The 20,920-nt window shown below is 44.8% G+C and overlaps 1 protein-coding gene across 3 annotated transcripts in view; it reads right to left on the bottom strand.

The window, feature by feature from the left end:
* Window positions 1-20,920, bottom strand: part of FAM171A1 (family with sequence similarity 171 member A1) — a 151,390-nt gene that overhangs the window by 61,047 nt on the left and 69,423 nt on the right. For all 3 annotated transcript variants that reach the window (XM_021064835.2, XM_084980241.1, XM_003130736.7), the window contains one exon: window positions 1,558-1,785. In XM_021064835.2, coding sequence (XP_020920494.1) covers window positions 1,558-1,624 — 67 coding nt within the window. In that variant the 5' untranslated portion in view covers window positions 1,625-1,785. The remainder of the gene's footprint in view (window positions 1-1,557; window positions 1,786-20,920) is intronic.

The following is a 20,920-nucleotide window of genomic DNA, read 5'->3' as shown; positions in this document are numbered from 1 at the left end:
GGAGCAGAGACTGGGAGGCAGAACCCAGGTCTTTTGGTTTCCAAAGCCCACACCCACTACCATGACAGCAATGGTGGTGGCAGATAACTGGTCCAGGTACCAGATGGAGCCTAGAGTGAGGAGACGGGAGGGGCACCGGCTGCTGCTCCCACCTACCCCATCCCCCGCTGAACCCCTGTCTGGCACCATCCTTGTGGCAGATGGAGTATTCTGCAGTAGTGAATGGGACGGTGAGACTGTGATTTAGAATAAGAAACATTTATTTGGTCTTGGTCTCATTCCTGGCTCAGAGTTTCTAGAACTCTTTCCTAAGTGATAAGGGCATTTAAAGGTCTCTTTTGTTATTCATAACAAGCCTCTTTCAATGGGAGTTTAAGGTGATAAAGAGATTTTTAGAAAGCCCTAGATAATCTAAGGATGTGGGCTTGTTACCAGGGGAACCAACTGAGTGATTAGTGGGTTAGAATTTTCAGTCTCACCCCCTGACCAGCGAGGAGAACGGGGCTGGAAGATGAATCTGTCACTAATGGATAGTGATTTAACCCAAAAGGGTGGGGTTCGGTGAACCTCTTAGTTGGGGAACACCAGAGTTGCTGGGCGGGGGTGGGGGGAAGGGGGTGGCGCACCTGGAGAGCATGGAATCGCCACGCCCCTTCCCACATACCTTGCACCACGCATCTCTTCCTTGTGGCTGGTCCTTTAATAGCCTTAGCGATAAATTGGTGCTCTCCTAAGTACCCAGCTGGTGTCACAGAATCGACACCTTGCTGGATCTGTGGATGAAGTCCCAAATGTTTGGAGACCAGAGGTGCCAGAAGTGACGCAGTGTTGAGAGTGGAGGGAACACACGAGAGTGTTGGAGTTTAGCGGGTAAGAAGGTGGGGACTGATAGTGAAACTGTCTTTCTCTTTCCCACCTTCTTACCCGCTAGATGGTCTTGCCATCACTCCCCACCTTTTGGCCAGACTGCTTTCGGGCTCCTCAAGCCAGTCAAGGAACCCCACTCCAGACTCCTGCCCTAGTCCCATCAGCTAGTACAGAATGGGGAGTTCCCACTGGGGTTCAGTGGGTTAAAAACCCGACATAGTGTCTATGATGATTCGGGTTCGATACCTGGCCTCGTGCAGTGGGTTAAGGATCTGGTGATGCCAAAAGCTGTGGCACAGGTCAAGATGTGGCTAGCATCCAGTGTTGCTGTAGCTGTGGTGTCAGCTGGCAGCTGCAGCTCCAATTCAACCCCTAGCCTGCGCACTTCCGAATGCCGCAGGCATGGCCCTAAAAAGAAAAAAAGAAGTACAGAACCAGAAGGCTGGGGAAATGAACAGAAAAGGCTTTGGTTCCATTGTGTGTCTAGCAACGTAGTGTCCCCAGCCAGCTTCATACTGGGATCCCATCTTTCCTGCACATAAGGGTCCCCAGAAAGTAATGTGGAGAATGAACCAGCATTTTCTTGACTGTCTGACTTGTATGTAACACTTACAAAATCATTGCTGGGTCTGACTCCATCCCTTGCCTGACTGTGAGCCCCATTTTAGAGAAAGGTTAAGACCACCTTACCAGGTAACCGGATGGGCTTCCATGGGGCAGAGTTTGGCACGTAGGCGTGCTTCGTGGCGGTGACCATCAGCTGACTGCCCAGCTTATACTGGAATTTGATGAAGGCGACGCCATCCGTCCCCGAGGTACCAGTGGCGATGGAGACCTGGTTGGTGAAAATCTCAATGAGGGCTTCCGGGATGGGCTGATGGGTGCTGGCGTCACTGATGTGGACCTTCAAGGTGACCTCTGGAAGAAGGACAAAGCAACAAAGGACAGTGGCTATTAACTGGGCAACTTAAACCTCGATTCTTCTCTACCTGCGATGGGAAGTCGAAAGTGGGATAGGCTAAGGAAATCTAGATCTACATCCGAAATATAATGCATTTTAACCAGGAATGTCTTAGGGGTCCTTCTTTACACAGCATCCTTCAAACCCCTGCTCATAACAAACTGCTTTCCTGCCGGCTCCTCCCAGTTCACACCAACAAATAACTCACCGAAAATTCCACCCCTTTAAGACACTGTGCAATCAACACAGTACTCTTTTATCCTTCCCAGCATTGCTGGCAAACCCAGCCCAAGCAAGATTCAGGCTGCTAACAGAAGAACCCTGCAGGCGCTACGATTTGCAGAAAACTCCTCAACAGTCTGGGTGAACACGGATGTGTTGGGGTCGGTGTGCCGGTAATCGTGAAGACGTGACTGAAAAGTAGCCAGAAATATCTTTAAGGAGTTCCCTCGTGGCTCAGCCCCTTAAGGATCCAGCATTGTCACTGCCATGACATGGGTTCAATCCCTGCCCCGGGAACTTCTGCATGGTGTAGGTGCAATCAAAAAAAAAAAAAAATCTTTAAAAGAGAGAATCCCGGAGTTCCCGTCGTGCCGCAGTGGTTAACGAATCCGACTAGGAACCATGAGGTTGCGGGTTCGGTCCCTGCCCTTGCTCAGTGGGTTAAACGATCCGGCGTTGCCGAGAGCTGTGGTGTAGGTTGCAGACGTGGCTCAGATCCCGTGTTGCTGTGGCTCTGGCATAGGCCAGTGGCTACAGCACCGATTTGATCCCTAGCCTGGGAACCTCCATATGCCGCGGGAGCGGCCCAAGAAATAGCAACAACAACAACAACAAAAAGACAAAAGACAAAAAGACAAAAAAAAAAAAAAAAAAAAGAGAGGATCCGAAGAGTGAGAGGAGGGAAGGTTGGAAGGAAAAAAAATAAAAAGTAAACATTTGAAAAGATGACTGAAGTGGAATTACTAACATCTGCAAGTCCAGATAACAAATATGGGAAATGGACAGCTCCAAACTAATATTAAAAATTAAAAACAGAAGGGATAATTCTCATTTACTCATGCAAGAGCTGTTTATTGAGCAGTTACTCTGCACCTAGAATCATGAGCAACTGTGCACAGCTACAGTGGTGAAGGAAAGTGAGTGGGAGGTACTTGGGGAACAGCATGTGCAAAGGCTCAGAGGCAAGAGAAAGCCATGCTTTCTGAAGAAATGGAAATAGGCTCTGAAGGCTGGGTGAGAAGTGAGGGGTATGAAGTCCAGGGAAAGACAAAGCTTGAGGGGCCGGCAGGGGCCACATCAGTTGTGGTTTTATAAACGACCTAAAAGGACGGTTCTTTTTTTTTTAGGGCCACACCCAAGGCATATGGAATTTCCCAGGCTAAGGGTTGAATTGGAGCTACAGCAGCAGGCCTATACCACAGCCACAGCAATGTGGGATCTGAGCTGCATCTGTGACCTACGCGGCCACTTAAAGCAACATTGGATCCTTAACCCACTGATCAAGACCAGGGATTGGATACCACTCAGGTCCTTAACTCGGTGAGCCACAATGGGAACTCCAAGGATGGTTCTTTATCCTAAAGGCAGTGGGAAGTCACAAAGATCTTACGCAGAGGAGCGGAAATCAAATTTATGAATAGAAACACATGGCTGTGGGTAAAGGACTCCAAGACTGGCAAGATTGGAGACTGAGCATTTAGTTACAAGACTTCTGTAATAACCTGGCAAGAGATGGTGATGGACCATGGTGGACATCAATTAAAGGATGCTGATTCCATATATATTCCAGAATGATCAGTGCCTACGGCCCAATAAACCCCTTTTGCTTAGGTATGAAGGGAGTAAACAATGCCAGTGACCTAAGTCCACTTGCCACTTATAGGAACTACTTGCCACACGCTGTGAGCTGCCTCTGATCTGAAAGCCCTACTTGGGAGATGGAGGTGGAACGAAGAACAGCAAACAATTACCAGGTGAGCAGAGAGGCTCATGTTTACAGAACCACTGGAGTCTGGCTCCATCAGGCCAGCATGGAGAACCATCAAGGAGGCTGGGTCCAGGCTGGCTGGGAGGCAGCCCCAGAGTGAGGGGAAGAGGTTGGCCCATGGGAACGGCCAAGCATGCAACTCTAGGGTTCTATGCAATTCACACTCTGGGTTTGACCCTCAGCTCCACCAAGTTCTAGCCATGTGGCCGTAGACATGACTTATGCTCTCCAGGTCCTGGTCTCCTCATCCATAAACTGAGGATGGTACCGACATACATCTCAGAATAAGTACAAACACATGCCAGTGCCATTACATTAGTCCAACCACTATGCTTGCAAGCATTTGCCCACAGTGTCCATCACAGGGCACAGGGGAGAGTCGGAGGGGAGAAAGGCAAGACACACAGTAGAGCTTGATACCCCAAGCTCTTCCTCAACTGGAGCAACCACACTGAGAAGCATTTCTTTTGGTTCAAGAACTTCCACCTGGTGACGTGCTAGTGATCTTATGATGCTAAAGCAACCTTCTTAATGCTGCAAATTTCAGTCAGTCCATCATTTTCTCACCCATTCTTTTCACATGCTGATGAGAAAGGCTGGGACCTGGGACCTTTGACCAGAGTGCCTGCACCTTGAGCAAAAGAGTGCAAAGAAACTATAAGGGACTAAAAATAATTGCACTCACTGGCAGCTGGGGGAAGTTATGAACAATTAGATACAAAATGGCTACAAACCAAGGGACACTTCTGAAATGGGGGAGCAAAAGCAGCAGGCTGCTCATGATCCCTGCAAGCAGCACCCCCAAGGGGGTGGACGGACCCCCCCCCATGCCACCCCTCTGGCCCAACCTCCATACCTGCCACCTGCTATTACCTCATTTAAGGAACCAGCCTGCCCTCCTCGGGGAGCAAGCTCAGGCACCTGTTACTTGTTCTTGCTCTCTCCTACTGCAGCCTCCCCAATAAAGCCTTGCCAGAATCCCTCATCTCAATTTCTATAGATTAAAGGGTCCAAGGGCTCGGGTCCATATCACTGACTTAAAACACTGACCAGATGACCATAAAGAACAGCTAGAGAATCCTAGACCCAGGTACTCTGTAAGGTCTGCACCAAATAAATCTCTCAAAACCTTGTAGGAAAAAAAAAAAGTGCTATAGAAACTGAGTCTGGCTACTTCACACTACGGGAGGAGAAAACTACTGCTACAAGAGGGATAAAATCCACATCAAGAAAATCAAGGATATGACATTACGAAACATACTTGCCCTCCAATCTTATCAGTGTTATCCTTTTTTAAAATTAATATATCTTTAAAAAATTTTTTTAACTTTTTTTTCTTTTATGACCACATATGGAAGTTCTTGGGCCAGGGATTGAATCCAAGCCCAGCTGCACAGCAACAACGTCAGACCCTTTAACTCACTGCACAGGGCTGGGGATGGAACCTGCACCTCTGCAGCAACCTGAGCTGCTGCAGTCACATTCTTAACCTACTGTGTGACTATGGGAACTCCTAATTAGTATTATCTTCATGCTATTTGCTGTATGTATAAACACACATGTGTTATCTTTTTTCTTTCTTTTTCTTTTCACAGCTGCACTTGAAGCAAATGGACATTCCCAGGCTAGGGGTCAAATTGGAGCTGCAGCTGCCAGCCTACACCACAGCCACAGCAACATGGAACCTGAGCTGCAGCTTCGACCTATGCCACAGCTTGTGGCAATGCTGGTGGCTCCTTAACCCACTGAGCAGGGGTAGGGATCAAACCCATATCGTCATGGATACTACTTGGGTTCTTAACCTGCTGAACCACAACGGGAACTCCCTATACACATGTTTTCTTTTTTGCACTGGGTCTTTCTTGTACCCAGGTGGTATGGGAAGTTAGAACATAAAGGAACTCAGCTTTCATTAATTCTCATAGAGCAGAAATCCTGTGGAACAGGGCAGGTGGGAAGGTGGCTCCTGTAGTGTTGTGTTGATGATTCATGGCCTCTTACAGGAATGGCCTCTTACATTTCATAACAACCAGGATTACAAGGTTCCTGCTTTTTTCACTTCACTGTTTGCTGAGAAGGTGAAAGCAGCTGTGATCTGGAAAAAGCTAAAGGGTTTGTGAATAAACAAGAGATAGAAGGCGTTCTTCTGGAGTCAATATCCTAGATCCTCCCACCTGAATTTCTTCTATTACAGGAAGCCTAGTTCAAGCTCTGTGATTGAATACCTTGAAAGAGATTACTCAGGGCGACTTCTTTTGGTATGATAGGATGTCAAAAAAATATCACTATGGTTAAGTAATTATCACAGACCAGGGGGGTATCACCCTTTAAAAACATTTGCCTTTTGCTTTATTCATATGACACCACAGCATGGACTCTTGCTCAGTAGTTCTAGATCTAGAACTACTAGATCTAGTCCATTTTTTAAAAAACAGACTTTGTTTTTTAGAGCAGTTTTAGGTTCATAGCAAAACTGAGTAGAAGTTATAGAAATGCCCCATTGGGGTAGTTTTATAGAGTAACACTTAGAATTAGATTATCCATTCAATAGCAAACAAAATCATTCCCACTAAATGACAACCAAGGGAGTGATTATACGACGAGGTGGGGGCACTATTTACTATTTATCTCATCTTGCAGATAAAAGGAATACCCTATAGGCGTTCCCACTGTAGTACGTGGGTTAAGGATCCAGCATTGCTGGAGCTATAGCATAAGTCAAGGCTGTGGCTTGAATCTGATCCTTGGCCCAGGAACTTCCACATGCCGAGGGTGTGGCCAAAATGGAAAAAAATAAAAGAAGATCCTTTAAGTGGCCTCACAGCTGAATTTGGATTAAGATGCACTCCTGGGCATCTATCCAGACAAAACTCCGATTCAAAAAGATACGTGCACCCCTATGTTCATAGCAGCACTATTGACAATAGCCAAGACATGGAAACAACCTTAGTGTCCATCAACAGAAGAATTGATAAAGAAGATGTACATATGCAATGGAATACTACTCAGCCATAAAAAAGAATGAAATAATGCCATCCGTGGCAATGTGGATACAACTAGAGATTCTCATACTAAGTGAAGTCAGAAAGAGAAAGACAAATACCACATTATATTAAGTACATGCAAAATCTAATATATGATACAAATGAACTTATTTACAAAACAGGAACAGACTCACAGACTGAAAAACAAACTTACAGTTACCAAAAGGGAAGGTTGGGGAGAGGAGTAAGTTAGGAATTCGGGATTAGCAGATACAAACTACTCTGCATAAAAGAGATAAACAACAAGGCCCTCTGTATAGCACAGGAAACCATATTCAATATCCAGTAATATACCATAATGGAAAAAAACATGAAAAATTATATATATATACCATAATGGAAAAGAATGGGAATCACTTTGTTATACCCGGAAACACCACACTATAAATCAACCATACTTCAATTAAAAAAAAAAAAAAGATGCACTATGTGTCTGTTGGTCAGTGAGAGTTTACAGACCTGATGAGCTGAGGCAACTGATTTCTATACTGAGGCTGGGATATTATTCTTTTACTCTTTACCCCGAACATCCATCAAAGTTCTGCTGATTCTGATTCTAGACCATAGGTCTTAAACGGACCTTTCTTTTCCATCCTTGTTAACACTGCCTATTTCAGACCCTGGACATCTATCACCCAGACTGCTGTTTGGCCCCTTCACAGAACTGCCACGGTCTTCAGGTCCTGACCCCTGAAATCTCACTGAAGCTAGAGGGAGCCACCTGAAATACTGATCCGACTCCTTCCTGTCCCCCTTCAAACCCGTCAGCGCACCCACCAATTGGGGTCCAGGGCCAGATGTGGCCAGCTGCCTGCTTCGCGTGGTCTAAGAGCTAAGAATGGTTTTTATACTTTTAAATGATCAGGGAAAAACAGTCAAAAGATTAATAGTTCAGGTCACATGAAAATGACCTGGAATTCAAATGTGTGTGTGTAAATAAAGTTGTACTGGAACACAACCCTGTCCAGGCATTTACATATTGTCTGAGGCTCTTTCTGCATTTCAGTGATGGAGTTTAGATGTTTTGGCAGAGACCAAAGGCCTGCAAAGTTTTTAGGGCCCTTGAAAGAAAAATCTGCCCACTCCAGACCTGCAGAATCCACCTCAAGGCTTCCAAGGGCCTCCACAACCTGGCCCCTCCTGCTCCCCACAGACCTGGGGCCCCAGACACGGTTCCTACTTCTCCTGTTTTCCTTTGCTGCTACCTCTCATCCTTGCAGGAAATGCCTTTCTCCAACTTTGCTTTCATGTTGTTAATTTGTGTCCATGATTTAAAAGTCCTAATTAAGGTTTATTTAAAAATCCTGGTTTGGAATCTAATATACGGCACAAATGAACCTTTCCACAGAAAAGAAACTCATAGACTTGGAGAACAGACTTGTGGTTGCCAAGGGGGAGGGGGAGGGAGTGGGCTGGACTGGGAATGTGGGGTTAATAGATGCAAACTATTGCCTTTGGAATGGGTAAGCAATGAGACCCTGCTGTATAGCACTGGGAACTACGTCTAGTCACTTATGATGGAGCATGACAATGTGAGGAAAAGGAATGTATCCATGTGTGTGTGACTGGGTCACCTTGCTGTGCAGTAGAAAATTGACAGAACACTGTAAACCAGCTATAATGGGAAAAAATAGAAATCATTATTAAAAAAATCCTGGTTAGTTTATTTATTTATTTATTTATTTATTTATTTTTGGCCACCCTGCAGCATAAGGGGTTCCTGGGCTATGGATAAGATATGAGCCACAGTTGTGACCTACACTGCAGCTGCGGTAACCCACTGTGCTGGGTCTGGGATTGAACCTGTCTGTGTCCTGGGGCTGCAGAGACTCTGCTGAGTCTGCTGCACCACAGCGGGAACTCCCTAGTTAGTTTATTTGACTCACCATCTCCTTCCCAAACTGGGTTGGAGGCCCCTCATCTGGGTCCCCAAAACTGCACAGGCTGACACTGCTCTCTCTCTAGCTCAGTTGGCTTCTACTGCACACTGATGATGGGGCAGTCAGTGGTGATGGTGCTCAGACCCCGGACTCTGACCAGCTCGAGGGCTCAGACCTTAAATAAACTACCAAGCATAGTTACAAACTGGGAATAACAAACTGGGTACCGCAGGACAGCAGGATGGCAGGGAGCTGATTTTCAACTGTGAAGGCCTTTGGAGAAGCCATCATTGAAGCTCAGGTCCCAAGGAAGCACAGGAGGAGTTTCCTTGTGGTGCAGTAGATGAAGGATCTAGAGATGTCACTGCAGCAGCTCTGGTCACTGCTATGGTGCAGGTTTGATCCCCAGCCCAGTAACTTTCACATGCTGCTGGTGCAGCCAAAAAAAAAAAAATGATGCCCAGGAAACAACCAGGCCAAGGGCTGTGGGCGAAGCTACAAACACCTTGAGGTGAGAGTGACCTGGTTGCTATAAAGGAGTAAGAAGCAAGTGGAGGGAAATTCTGAACAGCTAACCACCTCCTAAGACTGCAGTGGGAGAGCCACCAGCCACAGGTGGGCATGCGAATTTAAATTCATTAAAATAAAACTGAATTCGAAATTGAGTTCCTCAGATATACCAGGCACATTTTAAGTCCTCAACAGACACACGTGACTAGTGGCTGCCACACCGGACAGCACAGAGAGAACATTTCCACCGTCACTGAAACCTCTATGAGCCGGCGGTGATAATGTGCTCCAGACGCTCGTCTCAGCATCTGAGTAAGAAAATCCAGGGTATCCAGGTGGTTCACCAAACTCCCAAGGGAAACACACCAAGCCTGATGCTGCAGCCCTCCTGGATCTGGCTGTCACTCAAAGTCCCTACAGTGACTTACAGGCGCCACCCCACAACCAAATTACCTACCAGCCCTCATCTCCCCCACATACCCCACCCCTCTGTCTCCAATCCAGGGAGCTGCAAGGAGGCTCCTTGCGCTGTCTTTGCATCCTCTTCCCCCTCCCCTCCCTGCCCAACACTCATCCCCGAGGCTCCCTCCCTCACTTCTCAGCCTCTACTCAGATGTCACCTCCCAAATGAGGCCCTGATGGATGCTAGTTATTCCTTTTTAACTTTTATTACGGAAATGTTAGAACATATAGAAAAATAAAAGAACAGTACGAGTTTCACCCCACCAGCACTAAAAAGTTTCCTTTTTTTTAAAGCTGTATTGAATGTTTATTATTTACAAGGTCTTTCCTCTTTTTTTTTAATGATTTAAATTTTTTCCATCACAGCTGGTTTACAGTGTTCTGTCAATTTTCTGCCTACAGCAAGGTGACTCAGTCACACACACACACACATACATATACATTCCTTTTTTTTTTTCTTTTTTCTTTTTATAGCCTCACCCAAAGCATATAGAAGCTCCCAGGCTAGCAGCTGAATCGGTCGAATTGGAGCTGCAGCTGCCGGCCTACGCCACAGCCACAGCAACGTAGGATCCAAGCTGTGTCTGCGATCTACGCCACAGCTCATGGCCATGCTGGATCCCTAGCCCACAGAGCGAAGCCGGGGATCTAACCCACATTCTCATGGATACTAGTTGGGTTTGTAACCCACTGAGTGGCAACGGGAACTCCCTTGCTGGAATATTTTGAAGCAAATCCCAGACATCATATTAGGTCCCCTTATTTTCCCATTAATATTTCAGTTTACAACAGATACAGATTTTTACCTTTTATTTTTATTTTTTGCTTTATAGGGCTACACTCGAGGCATATGGAGGTTCTCAGGCTAGGGGTCGAATCAGAGCTGTAGCTGCCGGCCTAAGCCAGAGCCATAGCAATGCAATATCCGAGCCGAGTCTTCGACCTACACCACAGCTCATGGCAACGCCAGATCCTTAACCCACTGAGCAAGGCCAGGGATCGAACCGAAACCCCATGGTTCCTAGTCGGATTCGTTAACCGCTGCGCCATGATGGGAACTCCCAGGTACAGATTTTTAAAAAAATACCCTAAATGCCATTATCAGTCCCAATTTTTAGAACCACCTCTTTATATCATCTCATACCCAGCAAGTATTCAATTCTCTCTGATTGTTTAAAAATATTTTTTTAAACAATTCTGACCCTCCTATCTAAAGTGTAAATACCAACCTCATCCTGAGCGCCTGACATTATCATGCTCTGCTTTTTCTTTTGTGCACGTAACTTTCTTTACAATTCTCAGTTTTAACATGTTTATAATTTATATGTGTTTTAACTGTCTGACTCTTCCAGGGACATAAGCTTTGAGAGAGCTATTTTCTCTGTTTCTCTTTTCTCCTCTATTTATGAATCCCAAGCACACAGAAAAGTCTCTGGCACACAGGCTCTCAAAATATCTGTTAAATGAATTATGAAAACTAACAAGTATTTCTGGGTATCCTCTGGTACACAACCTAAATATCTCTGCTTTTTGTTGTTCCATTTCTTTTCTTCTCTCTTTTTTTTTCTTCTTCTTCTTCTTTTTTTTTTTTGGCTTTTTAGGGATGAACCCATGGCATATGGAAGTTCCCAGGCTAGGGGTCGAATCAGAGCTGCAGCTGCTGGCCTACACCACAGCCACAGCAATGCTCTGAGCTCCATCTGTGACCTACACTGCAGATTGTGGCAATGCCAGATCATTAACCCACTGATCGAGACCAGGGGTCAATGAACCCATATGCTCATGGACACTGTGTCAGGTTCTTAACCTGCTGCTCTACATGCTCTACAATGGGAACTTTTTTTTTTTTTTTTTAAAACGGCCGCACCCAAGGCTTATAAAAGTTCCCAGGCCAGGGACTGAACCTGAGCCATTGTTGTGACCTACGCCATAGCTCTGGCAACGCAGGATCCTCTAACCCACTGCACTGGGCTGGGGATTGAACCTGTGCCTCTGCAGTGACCCAAGCCACTGCAGTGGATTCTTAACCCACTGTGCCACAGCAGAAACTCCTACCTGCCAGTCTCTGAACTGGAACATCAATCAGCCTTTTCCTACTTTCAGACATGAGCTGAAATATTGGCTCTTCCTGGATCTCAAGCCTCCCAGCCTTTGAAGTGGAACTACCCATCTCTGCTCCAGCTCTCCTGGGTCTGCAGCTTGCTGACTCACCATATAGAGATCTTAGGACTTGCCAGCCTCCATAATCATAGGAGCCAATTCCTTACACTTAACATCTTCCTATATGTCCACACATCCTACTGGCTCTGTTTCTCTGGAGAACCCTGACTGCCCAGTACTCATCACGGGGTCGGATTCTGCATGCATGGTGGGTGGACCCCTGGGAGTGTGTGCTCAGACCTCTTCTTGCTTCATACTCCTACTCAGCACATTATTTCACCATCAGGAATTCAGCCACCACCTCTAGAGCGTGGGTCTCAAATTTTTATCAGCCGGTGGTAGAAACAAGAAGGAAAAAACAAGCCCTTGGGAAGCCTTCCTCCACTGTAATTCAGAACTCCTCTGGCTCTCGGCAGATTTGAAGAGTCTGACTCGGCGGGCACAAAGCAGTCTGTTCCCAGTAGTGCAAAGGGCATCTGCTTTGTGGGTAGAACACTAAACATTATCTTTTCGTCCAGCATTATCTTTTCATCATCTCCTTTCTGTCTGCCACAGACCTAGAAAGTGTGACAAGTCTGTTTCAAATTGCTGGTTGAAGAGGAAGCACCTACGCAGCAAATTGAGAGCAAACATAATGATAAGGACAAGAGGGAAGAATCACAGGGCACTGTTCACAGGTGCATGGTATTTACCAGAACTGCCTGCAGACACGGCGATGGGAGGGGCGGTGAGGGTGGGGGGGGCAGTGTGCGGAAAGCGTGTCTTGTCGTTTCTTCTCCCCCTTCCTCTTCAAATAATCATTTATGGCTTTCGTTATTTTTCCACGAATGACAGAAAGCATTCATTTCATAATCTCTCGGGCAAATTCCAAAAAGCAACACGGTCCATCTCTATTAGAGGCACGTGCTCACAGGTACTATTCCAGATCACAGCGCCCTCTGTGGTTCTCACTGGGAACACAGTTGAGAGGTCCACTGTCAGCAGCAGTCTGAACAGAACAGCCTGCACGTCGTCTGGGTTTCACATCTCTTTGAACAAACTCTGGCGCTCATCACAGAAGGGAAAGCGAAGTCTGCGGGCTCCATCTTTTTTTTTTTTTTTTTTTTTCTTTTTTGGTTCCTGTCTGTGAAGTTCTTGGCTCCCTCTTACCATTTTCCATGCCTTTTAGTACTCCCTCAAATTGGCTTTTATTCTGGGATTTTAATTTTTTTCCTTTCCTCAGTGGTGTTTAGAGCTGCTGGTTTCCACAGCAACCCACCTTATTGGAACCAGTGTTTGCCATCGGGTTCTGCAGAAAGAAAGTCCACTTCCACCAGCAGATCAAGCAAAGCTTTTATCACAAGCTGCCTGGAAGCCCTGTGGCTGCTGACCACCAGCAAAAGCAGCAGAAGAGCAAGTCACTGGACTCAGCCTCTAGCCGTTTGATGAGTTATATTTAACCTAAATTCAGGGGCGTCACAATGGCTTTCCATTTTGTAAGTCAAACAATAAAAAATCACTTACTTAAAAACATTTTCTAAATGGGAGGTTATTTTATTTTATTTTTTGCTTTTCAGGGCTGCACCCACGGCATATGGAAGTTGCCAGGCTAGGGGTTGAATCAGAGCTGCAGCTTCAGTCTTATGCCACAGCCACAGCAATGCGAGATCCGAGCCGCAACTGTGAACTACACTGCAGCTCCTAGCAACACTGGGAGCCAGGGATCAAACCCGTGTTCTCATGGATACTAGATTTGTAATCTGCTGGGCCACAATGGGAATTCCCAGGAGGTTATTTTTTAAATGTTACCAGATCTTTGATCTTAAGAGATCCTGCCCTATATTACTTGGTGCTAACATTTAACAATATCCGTATATTCACGGAATTGCCATGTCTTATACAGCAATTACAAACACATTTGAATTTGCTCAACATGTTAAGGGGCAGTTTTCTATCCACTTATTTTATTCCTTTTAGAAACATGAAAGGTTTATCTTACTTTGTAATCTAATGAAATTAGAATGCGCTTTGTTGCACTAAAGCAATTTATTTTCTCTGGTCTCCAGAGTGCATATGCATCTTATTTACTGTTCAATTTCATTTTCTTCTTAATTTTTTTTTTCTTTTCTGGCTGTACCTGCAGCACGCAGAAAGTTCCTGGGCTGGGGATCAAACCCATGCAAGAGCAGCAACCCAAGCCACTGCAGTGACAATGCCTGACCCTTAACCCACTGAGCCACAAGGGGACTCCTCTTCTCAAAATTTAGTGGATCATATCCTTCAAACAAATTATATATTTTCTAGGGGTACCCACTGTGGTGCAGTGGGTTAATAATCTGACTGTAGTGTCTCGAGTTGCTGCAGAGGCATGGTTTTCATTGCTGGCCCAGTAAAGTAGGTTAAAGGATCCAGCATTATCACAGCTGTGGCTCGGATTCAGTCCCTGGCCCAGGAACTGCCATATGCTGAGGGTGCAGCGTTAAAAAAAAAATCATGTATTTTCTAAAAAAAAACCTATATATAATATTACAGATTGTAAAATATTAGATATCATATAGAAAGAATATTATGTATTATAAGTCTACATGATATATCAATATATTAATTACTAATAAATTATATTACTTTAGTATACAAATATATTAACAATGCCAATACAGCAATATTAATATGTTCATAGTTAATACATTATATTAATATATAATTATGTATATTTCATTATGTAACATGTTATGTTATATAAAATGATACGTTACAGACTGTTAAATATTACATAAAATATTCTTATATATTATCTATTACATAAAATATAATATACAATATAGCTCAATAAAAACTTGCTACAACTTGGAGTTCCCACTGTGGTGCAGGGGGTTAAGGATCCAGCATTGCCATGGCTATGGCATTGGCTGCAGCTATGGCTCAGATTTGATCTCTGGCCCAGGAATTTCCTATGCTGGGGGTACAGCAGACAAAAAATCTGCTACAATTTATACAATCTGGGATTCCCTTATAGCCAGTTTCAGCCCCACTAAAACGTTTGGTAATTTCTGTGTGAGTTTCATTCTAAAAATAACATTCAGTTTGGTGTTCTGCAAAGAAGGGGCCACTCAGGCGCACCCCGGAGGAACCCATGTGCTGGCACTGGTCCTCCCCAGCTCCATCCATGGTGCCCTCAGCACTCGTGCTCTGCTGAATCGCCTTTGCTCTTGATGGTGCCAAGGGCCGTCCCAAATCCTCTCTACTCATTAGCAGCCATAATATCTGACACATAATTCCTACCCTGGAAATGTGTCCCCTAATTTTCAGGGGAGGATTATGATCGCTGTACTCTGAAAAGGCAACTAAGAGATAGGTTTGTTGCTGCAGTCCTGGGAACTCAGGATCCCACTTTGCGCCTTTCTGTGTCCTTCAGTCTTCTGGCAACTGACTCACACTGAAGCTTGGGAGAGACAACGCCAAGGTGGACTCAGCCACAGCCTCGGTCTGGAACACGGGGGTGGGGGTGGGGGTGGGGTCTCAGGCCAGTCCTGGAGCCACCCTGCTGGCCGCCTGCCCTCTGCAGGGCACGTGCTCTGAGCTTATTCCTTGTCATTGTCTTGTCTCCACCGGCTCTGAGCACAAAACCCTCAACCCCTCGTGTTTGTCCCGCTTGTACATGAACTTCTGTCTCTGCAGGGCTGCCAGGATCTCCGGGGCCATAAATCAGTGGATTCCTCCCCCTTTCCAGAAGAAAAATATACAAGAATCAAATGGATGATCGGCTCACGTATGATGCTTTCTAACCAACATCACCAAGTTGCCAAAAATGTGGAAATACACAAGAAACATTCACAGACGTCCAGCAGGGAAAGGAGCGATGATAAATGCATACGGAATACGTGATTTATACACGATGTATGACATTGACTTCCTGGTTTTTCCAAGTGACAGGATGCCCTCTTCCCCCCACTTAAAACACTCTATAATGGAAATAGAACAGGCAATACTCAAACACCAACAACCTCCAACGACTTTGTGGAAAAGGCCCTATCTATCCCACCCAGGAGTTAAATGGCAGAAGTCATTCTCTGTCTGATACTGTACCTGGTGCAAAATGAGGCCTTCTTCTGGAGCTTCCATTGTGGTTCAGTGGGTTAAGAACCTGACACGGTGTCCATGAGGACACGGGTTTAATTCCTGACCTTGCTCACTGGGTTAAGGATCCAGTGTTGCTGCAAGCTGCAGTGTAGGTCGCAGATGCTGTTCCGATCCAGTGTTGCTGTGGCTGTGGCGTAGGCCGGCAGCTGAAACTCTGATTCGACCCCTAGTCCGGGAACGTCCACATGCTGCAGGGGCAGCCCTAAAAAGAAAAAAAGTGAGGCTTTCTGGGGCTGGTTCCACATCCAAGTTATGCTATTAAAGAAACTATAAAATGAAGACACTCTAGCAGCTAATTTAGGTCAAACATCTTAGAATAATCTGAAAACTATAGCTAGATTTACCTGATTCAACTGTATAACTTATATACATAACCAAGTGCTCTCAAGCAAAATAATTTCAGAATGTTCCTGTGATCTCACCTAAAAATCTGACAGCAAATGAAACGGACACAATCCCCCTCTTTTTAAGTGGCAGCAGGCTTTAAAGTACTACATGAAAATATGATTACTCATCTTGGGGAAAACTTTTCCAAAAAAATTCAAACAAATTTAAAATAACAGAATGCTTTGGAGTTCCCACTGTGGCACAGTGGGTTAAGAACCCAACTGCATTGACTCAGGTTGCTGCAGAGGTACAAGTTCAATCCTCATCCTGGCACTATGGGTTAAAGGATCCAGCGTTTCCACAACTGTGGCGTAGGTTGCAGCTGGTCCAGGAACTTCCACATGCTGCAGGTGAGGGCTTTAAAAAAAAAAAAAGAATGCTTTAACTCTTTGAAATAAATCAGAACTGAAGCAGTTACTGAACACCAAAACAATGCTAAATATAGCTAAAAAGTTGCAGTTCCAACTTTTAAAAAATTTTCCATAAAAATCCATGTGTGTATATACATATATTTATATATATATATATATATATATATATACACCTAACAATATTCTTTTTTTTTGGCCATGCTTTTTTTTTTTTTTTTTTTTTTTTTGGCAGCATGAGGAAGTTCCTGGCCAGGGATTGAACCCATGACACAGCAGCGGCCTAAGCCACAGCAGTGACAAGAACCCACTGAACCACAGGGAACTCCACAATATTCTCATTTTTGTCAGATATGGGGAAGTATGCGACAACTGTAACACAGAAATGGAAATACGGTAAATGTTTCTCTAAGTGTCACACAATATCCTTCACAACTAACCAAGAGAATAATGGTGATGTAACACTATGGGGACAATAGGATCCACAGGTATGTATGATCAAACCACTGTAGGAGACGACTTTAAGACTGGTTTTGTTGGTGTTCTAAACTATTCACGAAGGCACCAAGTCCCCTTAAGAGAACTTGGAAGAATCTGGAAACTGTGAAGTTAATGAGCAATATTAAGCATGTCTATAAAATTAACATACACACCTCAGCCAAGCTTTAAAGATGTGCTGGAAGAAGCATGTGGAATGGTTGCCAAGGGAACCTGGTAGAGGAAAAATTCTATGTCTTTCCGGATCCTTTATCTACAGATATGCATTTTTAATAGTTTGTCCAGGTGGGGTCAAAAGCAAAATTACATGACATATATTTTGAATAAAGAAGCCTTCAGATGTTTACTATTAAAAGCTTTTTCTTTTTTTTTTTTTTTTTTAATAGCAAGTCATTTCTCTCTCTAGGAAGAGACCTGTTAGAAAGTGCTAAATGGAGCTAGCTGTGAGGAAGCTGACATTGATTACTTCCAGAATTTTAAAAAGGGGCAAAAAAGGCAAGCAGAAGAGGCTGGCTGGAAGGCTGTGAATGGCCCGAGTGTGTGAGGCTCTCTGGCACTTGGAGTATTACTATTATGAAAGATAAAGGTCCTTGAAGCAGCTATAGTCAGAGCAGTAATTAAATTATATACTCACACACATGCTTCTCTTTCCAAAGAAATAGAGATCTTTAACAAGCTACAGTGATTAAAAGTTTCATTTCTTTTTTTTTTCTAGAAATCTTTCTCTTTTTTAATTCAATGTACAACCATCATCACAACCTAATTTTAGAACATTTCAATCCCAAACCCCCAGTCCACCCCTCCCTCCCCCCACCTGTCCCCTTTGGTAACCATGTTTTTCAAAGTATGTCGAGTCTCTTTCTGCGCTGCAAATAAGTTTATTAGCCACTATGGAAAACCGTGTGGAGGTTCCTCAAAAAACTAAAAATAAAATTACTGTATGATCCAGCAATCCCACTCCTGGGCTTCTACCTAGAGAAAACCATGCCTCGAAAAGATACATGCACCCCAATGTTCATTGCAGCATTATATACAATATCCATGGCATGGAAGCAACCTCAATGGCCATCGACAGAGGAGTGGATAAAGAAGATGTGGTACATATACACAATGGAATATTACTCAGCCATAAAAAAGAATGAAATCATGGCATTTGCAGCAGCCTGGATGGACCTAGAAATTATCATACTAAGTGAAGTTGGACAGTGAGAGACAATCATCATAGGCTTTCACTTATATGTGGACTCTAAAATTTTCTTTTCTGAACTGTAAATGTAAAGCAGCCTTTAACAACTGTATAAACAATTAAATAAATGAATAAATAAATAAAATATTTTAAAAAAATTCTATATATCCATGAAAAAGTTTATTTTTCTGTTTCAGAAGAAACTTAATTATCTAGGATGCTTTAGGGTTTTTGATACGAGCATCCATGACTACTGGGGAGTGTGTACAGAACATATGTTTCACAGCCAGTCTGAGGCTGGCTTCCAGGCTCCTCACGCAGGAGCTGTGTGGTCTCAGTCAAGTCTATCAGCCTCCATGAGCCTCCATGTCTTCCTCCTGAAAACACTGTAGGGTTTGTCGAAGGAGGTGGGGGTATTTGTAAGGCATCTGTGAACACATGGTCATCCCTGAGTTTGCCTCCTTGCCAGCATTCCTCTAAGTTTTCCTGGCAAGACACAATCTCAGAACCACCCCGAACACCTCTGGCTCCTCCAAAAGGCATTCAGTGAAAGAAAAATAAAGAGAAAGAGTGTGTTTTTCAGAGCATGGGGCTTGAGGCTCTGACTGACTGTATGTGAGTCTCATCTCTCCACTTCTTCGTGATTTTAACTAGAATTTTCCCATGTGTGAAAAACAGGGGTGAAGCCCCCCTTAACTGTCACAGGGAGCAATGCTGAGACAGCAAGTGTTCAGTGCTCAGCATACGGCATTGCACACAGTGAGGGGGTGAGAGCCGTGAGCCGTGTTTCCAGTGCACTTACTCTTAGATCCCAACATTTGACTCTGAAACAAGGGTCCTCAGAGGTCGTTAAGAGGTTTACAAAAGCCCTCCTGAAGAGGTTCTTGGGGGGAGCTGAGCTACCTAAGGTTCCTGGAAGATTCTGTTCCATGCCTACCGAAGGTTGCCAGAAGATTCTCCTTCCCTTTCACATGCACCCCTGACAATTCCCAAGGACACAGGGGCTGGAGGGATGCACAAGCCATTGCTAGGCTCTGCTGAACACAAACTCTCTGTGGGTTCTCGTGTTTCTGCACGCGTTGTGAATGGGCACTGACCACCCTTTGCTGTAGGTGCTCTCTTTAAGGATGTTTGTTTACTGAATATTTGTGCAAGACAGAGTGTTCCCCTCTGAAGCAAAGAGTACAGGTCTAAGCACAATTCCAGTATGTATGTGCTGTGGGGGGTGGGTTCCATACCACCAAGAAACTCTTGGACACAAGCCAGGTGACTTTCAACTCAGTTCTGACACTCCCTACCTGGAGGGAGCATCAAATTCCCCAGGTGAAGGGTTCAGTTCTATAAGACTGCCCCCGACTCAGACGCCAAGCACAAGTCCAAGGTTGTCACCTGTGCTTCTGACCAAGCCGTGCTAGAGTGGAGGATCTCAAGACCCTCCTCATTGCGTTTGATTAATTTGCTAGAGCATCTCTCAGAACTCAGAGAAACACTTATTAGATTTATTATGAAAAAATTTAGGAATAGCAGGATAGAAGCCAGCAGGAAGCACCCTCCCCAGACCTTCATGTGTTCTCTGACCCAGAAGCTCTTCAAACTCCCTCCATTTTGAGTTTTTATGGTGGCTTCATCACACAGGAGCGATGGATGAAATCAATGCATCTTCATCTTGTCCTCCCCTCCCTGGAGGTCAGGGGGATGGGACTGAAAATTCCAACCCTCTCACCACACGATCAGTCCCTATCTTGACCTGCGTTCCACAAGTCACATCGTGACCATATAACAGGAGGCACCTTTATCATGCTATCACTTGGGACATTCCAAAGGTTTTAGGAGCTCTGGGCCAAAAACTGGGACAAAGACCAAATGTCTATGTGCTCTTAGAAATCACAGTATCATAGGCAGGCATGCATACTGCCTGTTATAAAAGGTTTGGGTTCCCTAAGCTCAGGGAACCCACTGCATGTAGAGATAACAAGCAGCCCTCTTTGAAGCCTCCTCTAGGAAAGGCACAAGGGACAAGACGGCTGATACTCTGGGTACTGCCACTGCTGTGAGTAATAAACATTCCTTCATCTCTGATCCCAAAGTGCTGTGTCTTCCATCAGCATCTATAAAACCATGGTAGGTTGGCTTACGAGCTGCCAAGGAGAATAGAACCTCAGATTCTTTTACAGTTCTCAACAGCCACTCAGGAGCCCAAGGAAGTTCCAGAATTTTCTTTCTGCACTCGGGCAGAAAGGAGTGGGCTGGGGTCCCATGAGAAAGGCCAGGAGAGTCAGAGAGAAAACGAGAGAGACAAGACAGTCCCAAGTTTTGGGTAAGGCCTTTTGGCTTATGGATGTTCTTTTTTTTTTTTTGGCTGCCCCATGGTGCACGGACTTCCTGGGCCAGGGATCAGATCCAAGCTGCAGCTGTGACCTACAGTGGAGCTACGGCAACACTGGATCCTTTAACCCACTGCACTGGGGCAGTGATTGAACCTGCATCC

The sequence above is a fragment of the Sus scrofa genome, chromosome 10 (assembly GCF_054392235.1).
Source record: "Sus scrofa isolate SSC_HxYL_T2T_F1_AM1 chromosome 10, Sscrofa_HxYL_maternal_Yorkshire_Landrace_v2.0, whole genome shotgun sequence".
In the NCBI taxonomy this organism is placed as follows: Eukaryota; Metazoa; Chordata; class Mammalia; order Artiodactyla; family Suidae; genus Sus; species Sus scrofa.
Note: the sequence above shows the minus strand (reverse complement) of the source record. Positions and strands in the feature narration are given on the sequence as shown.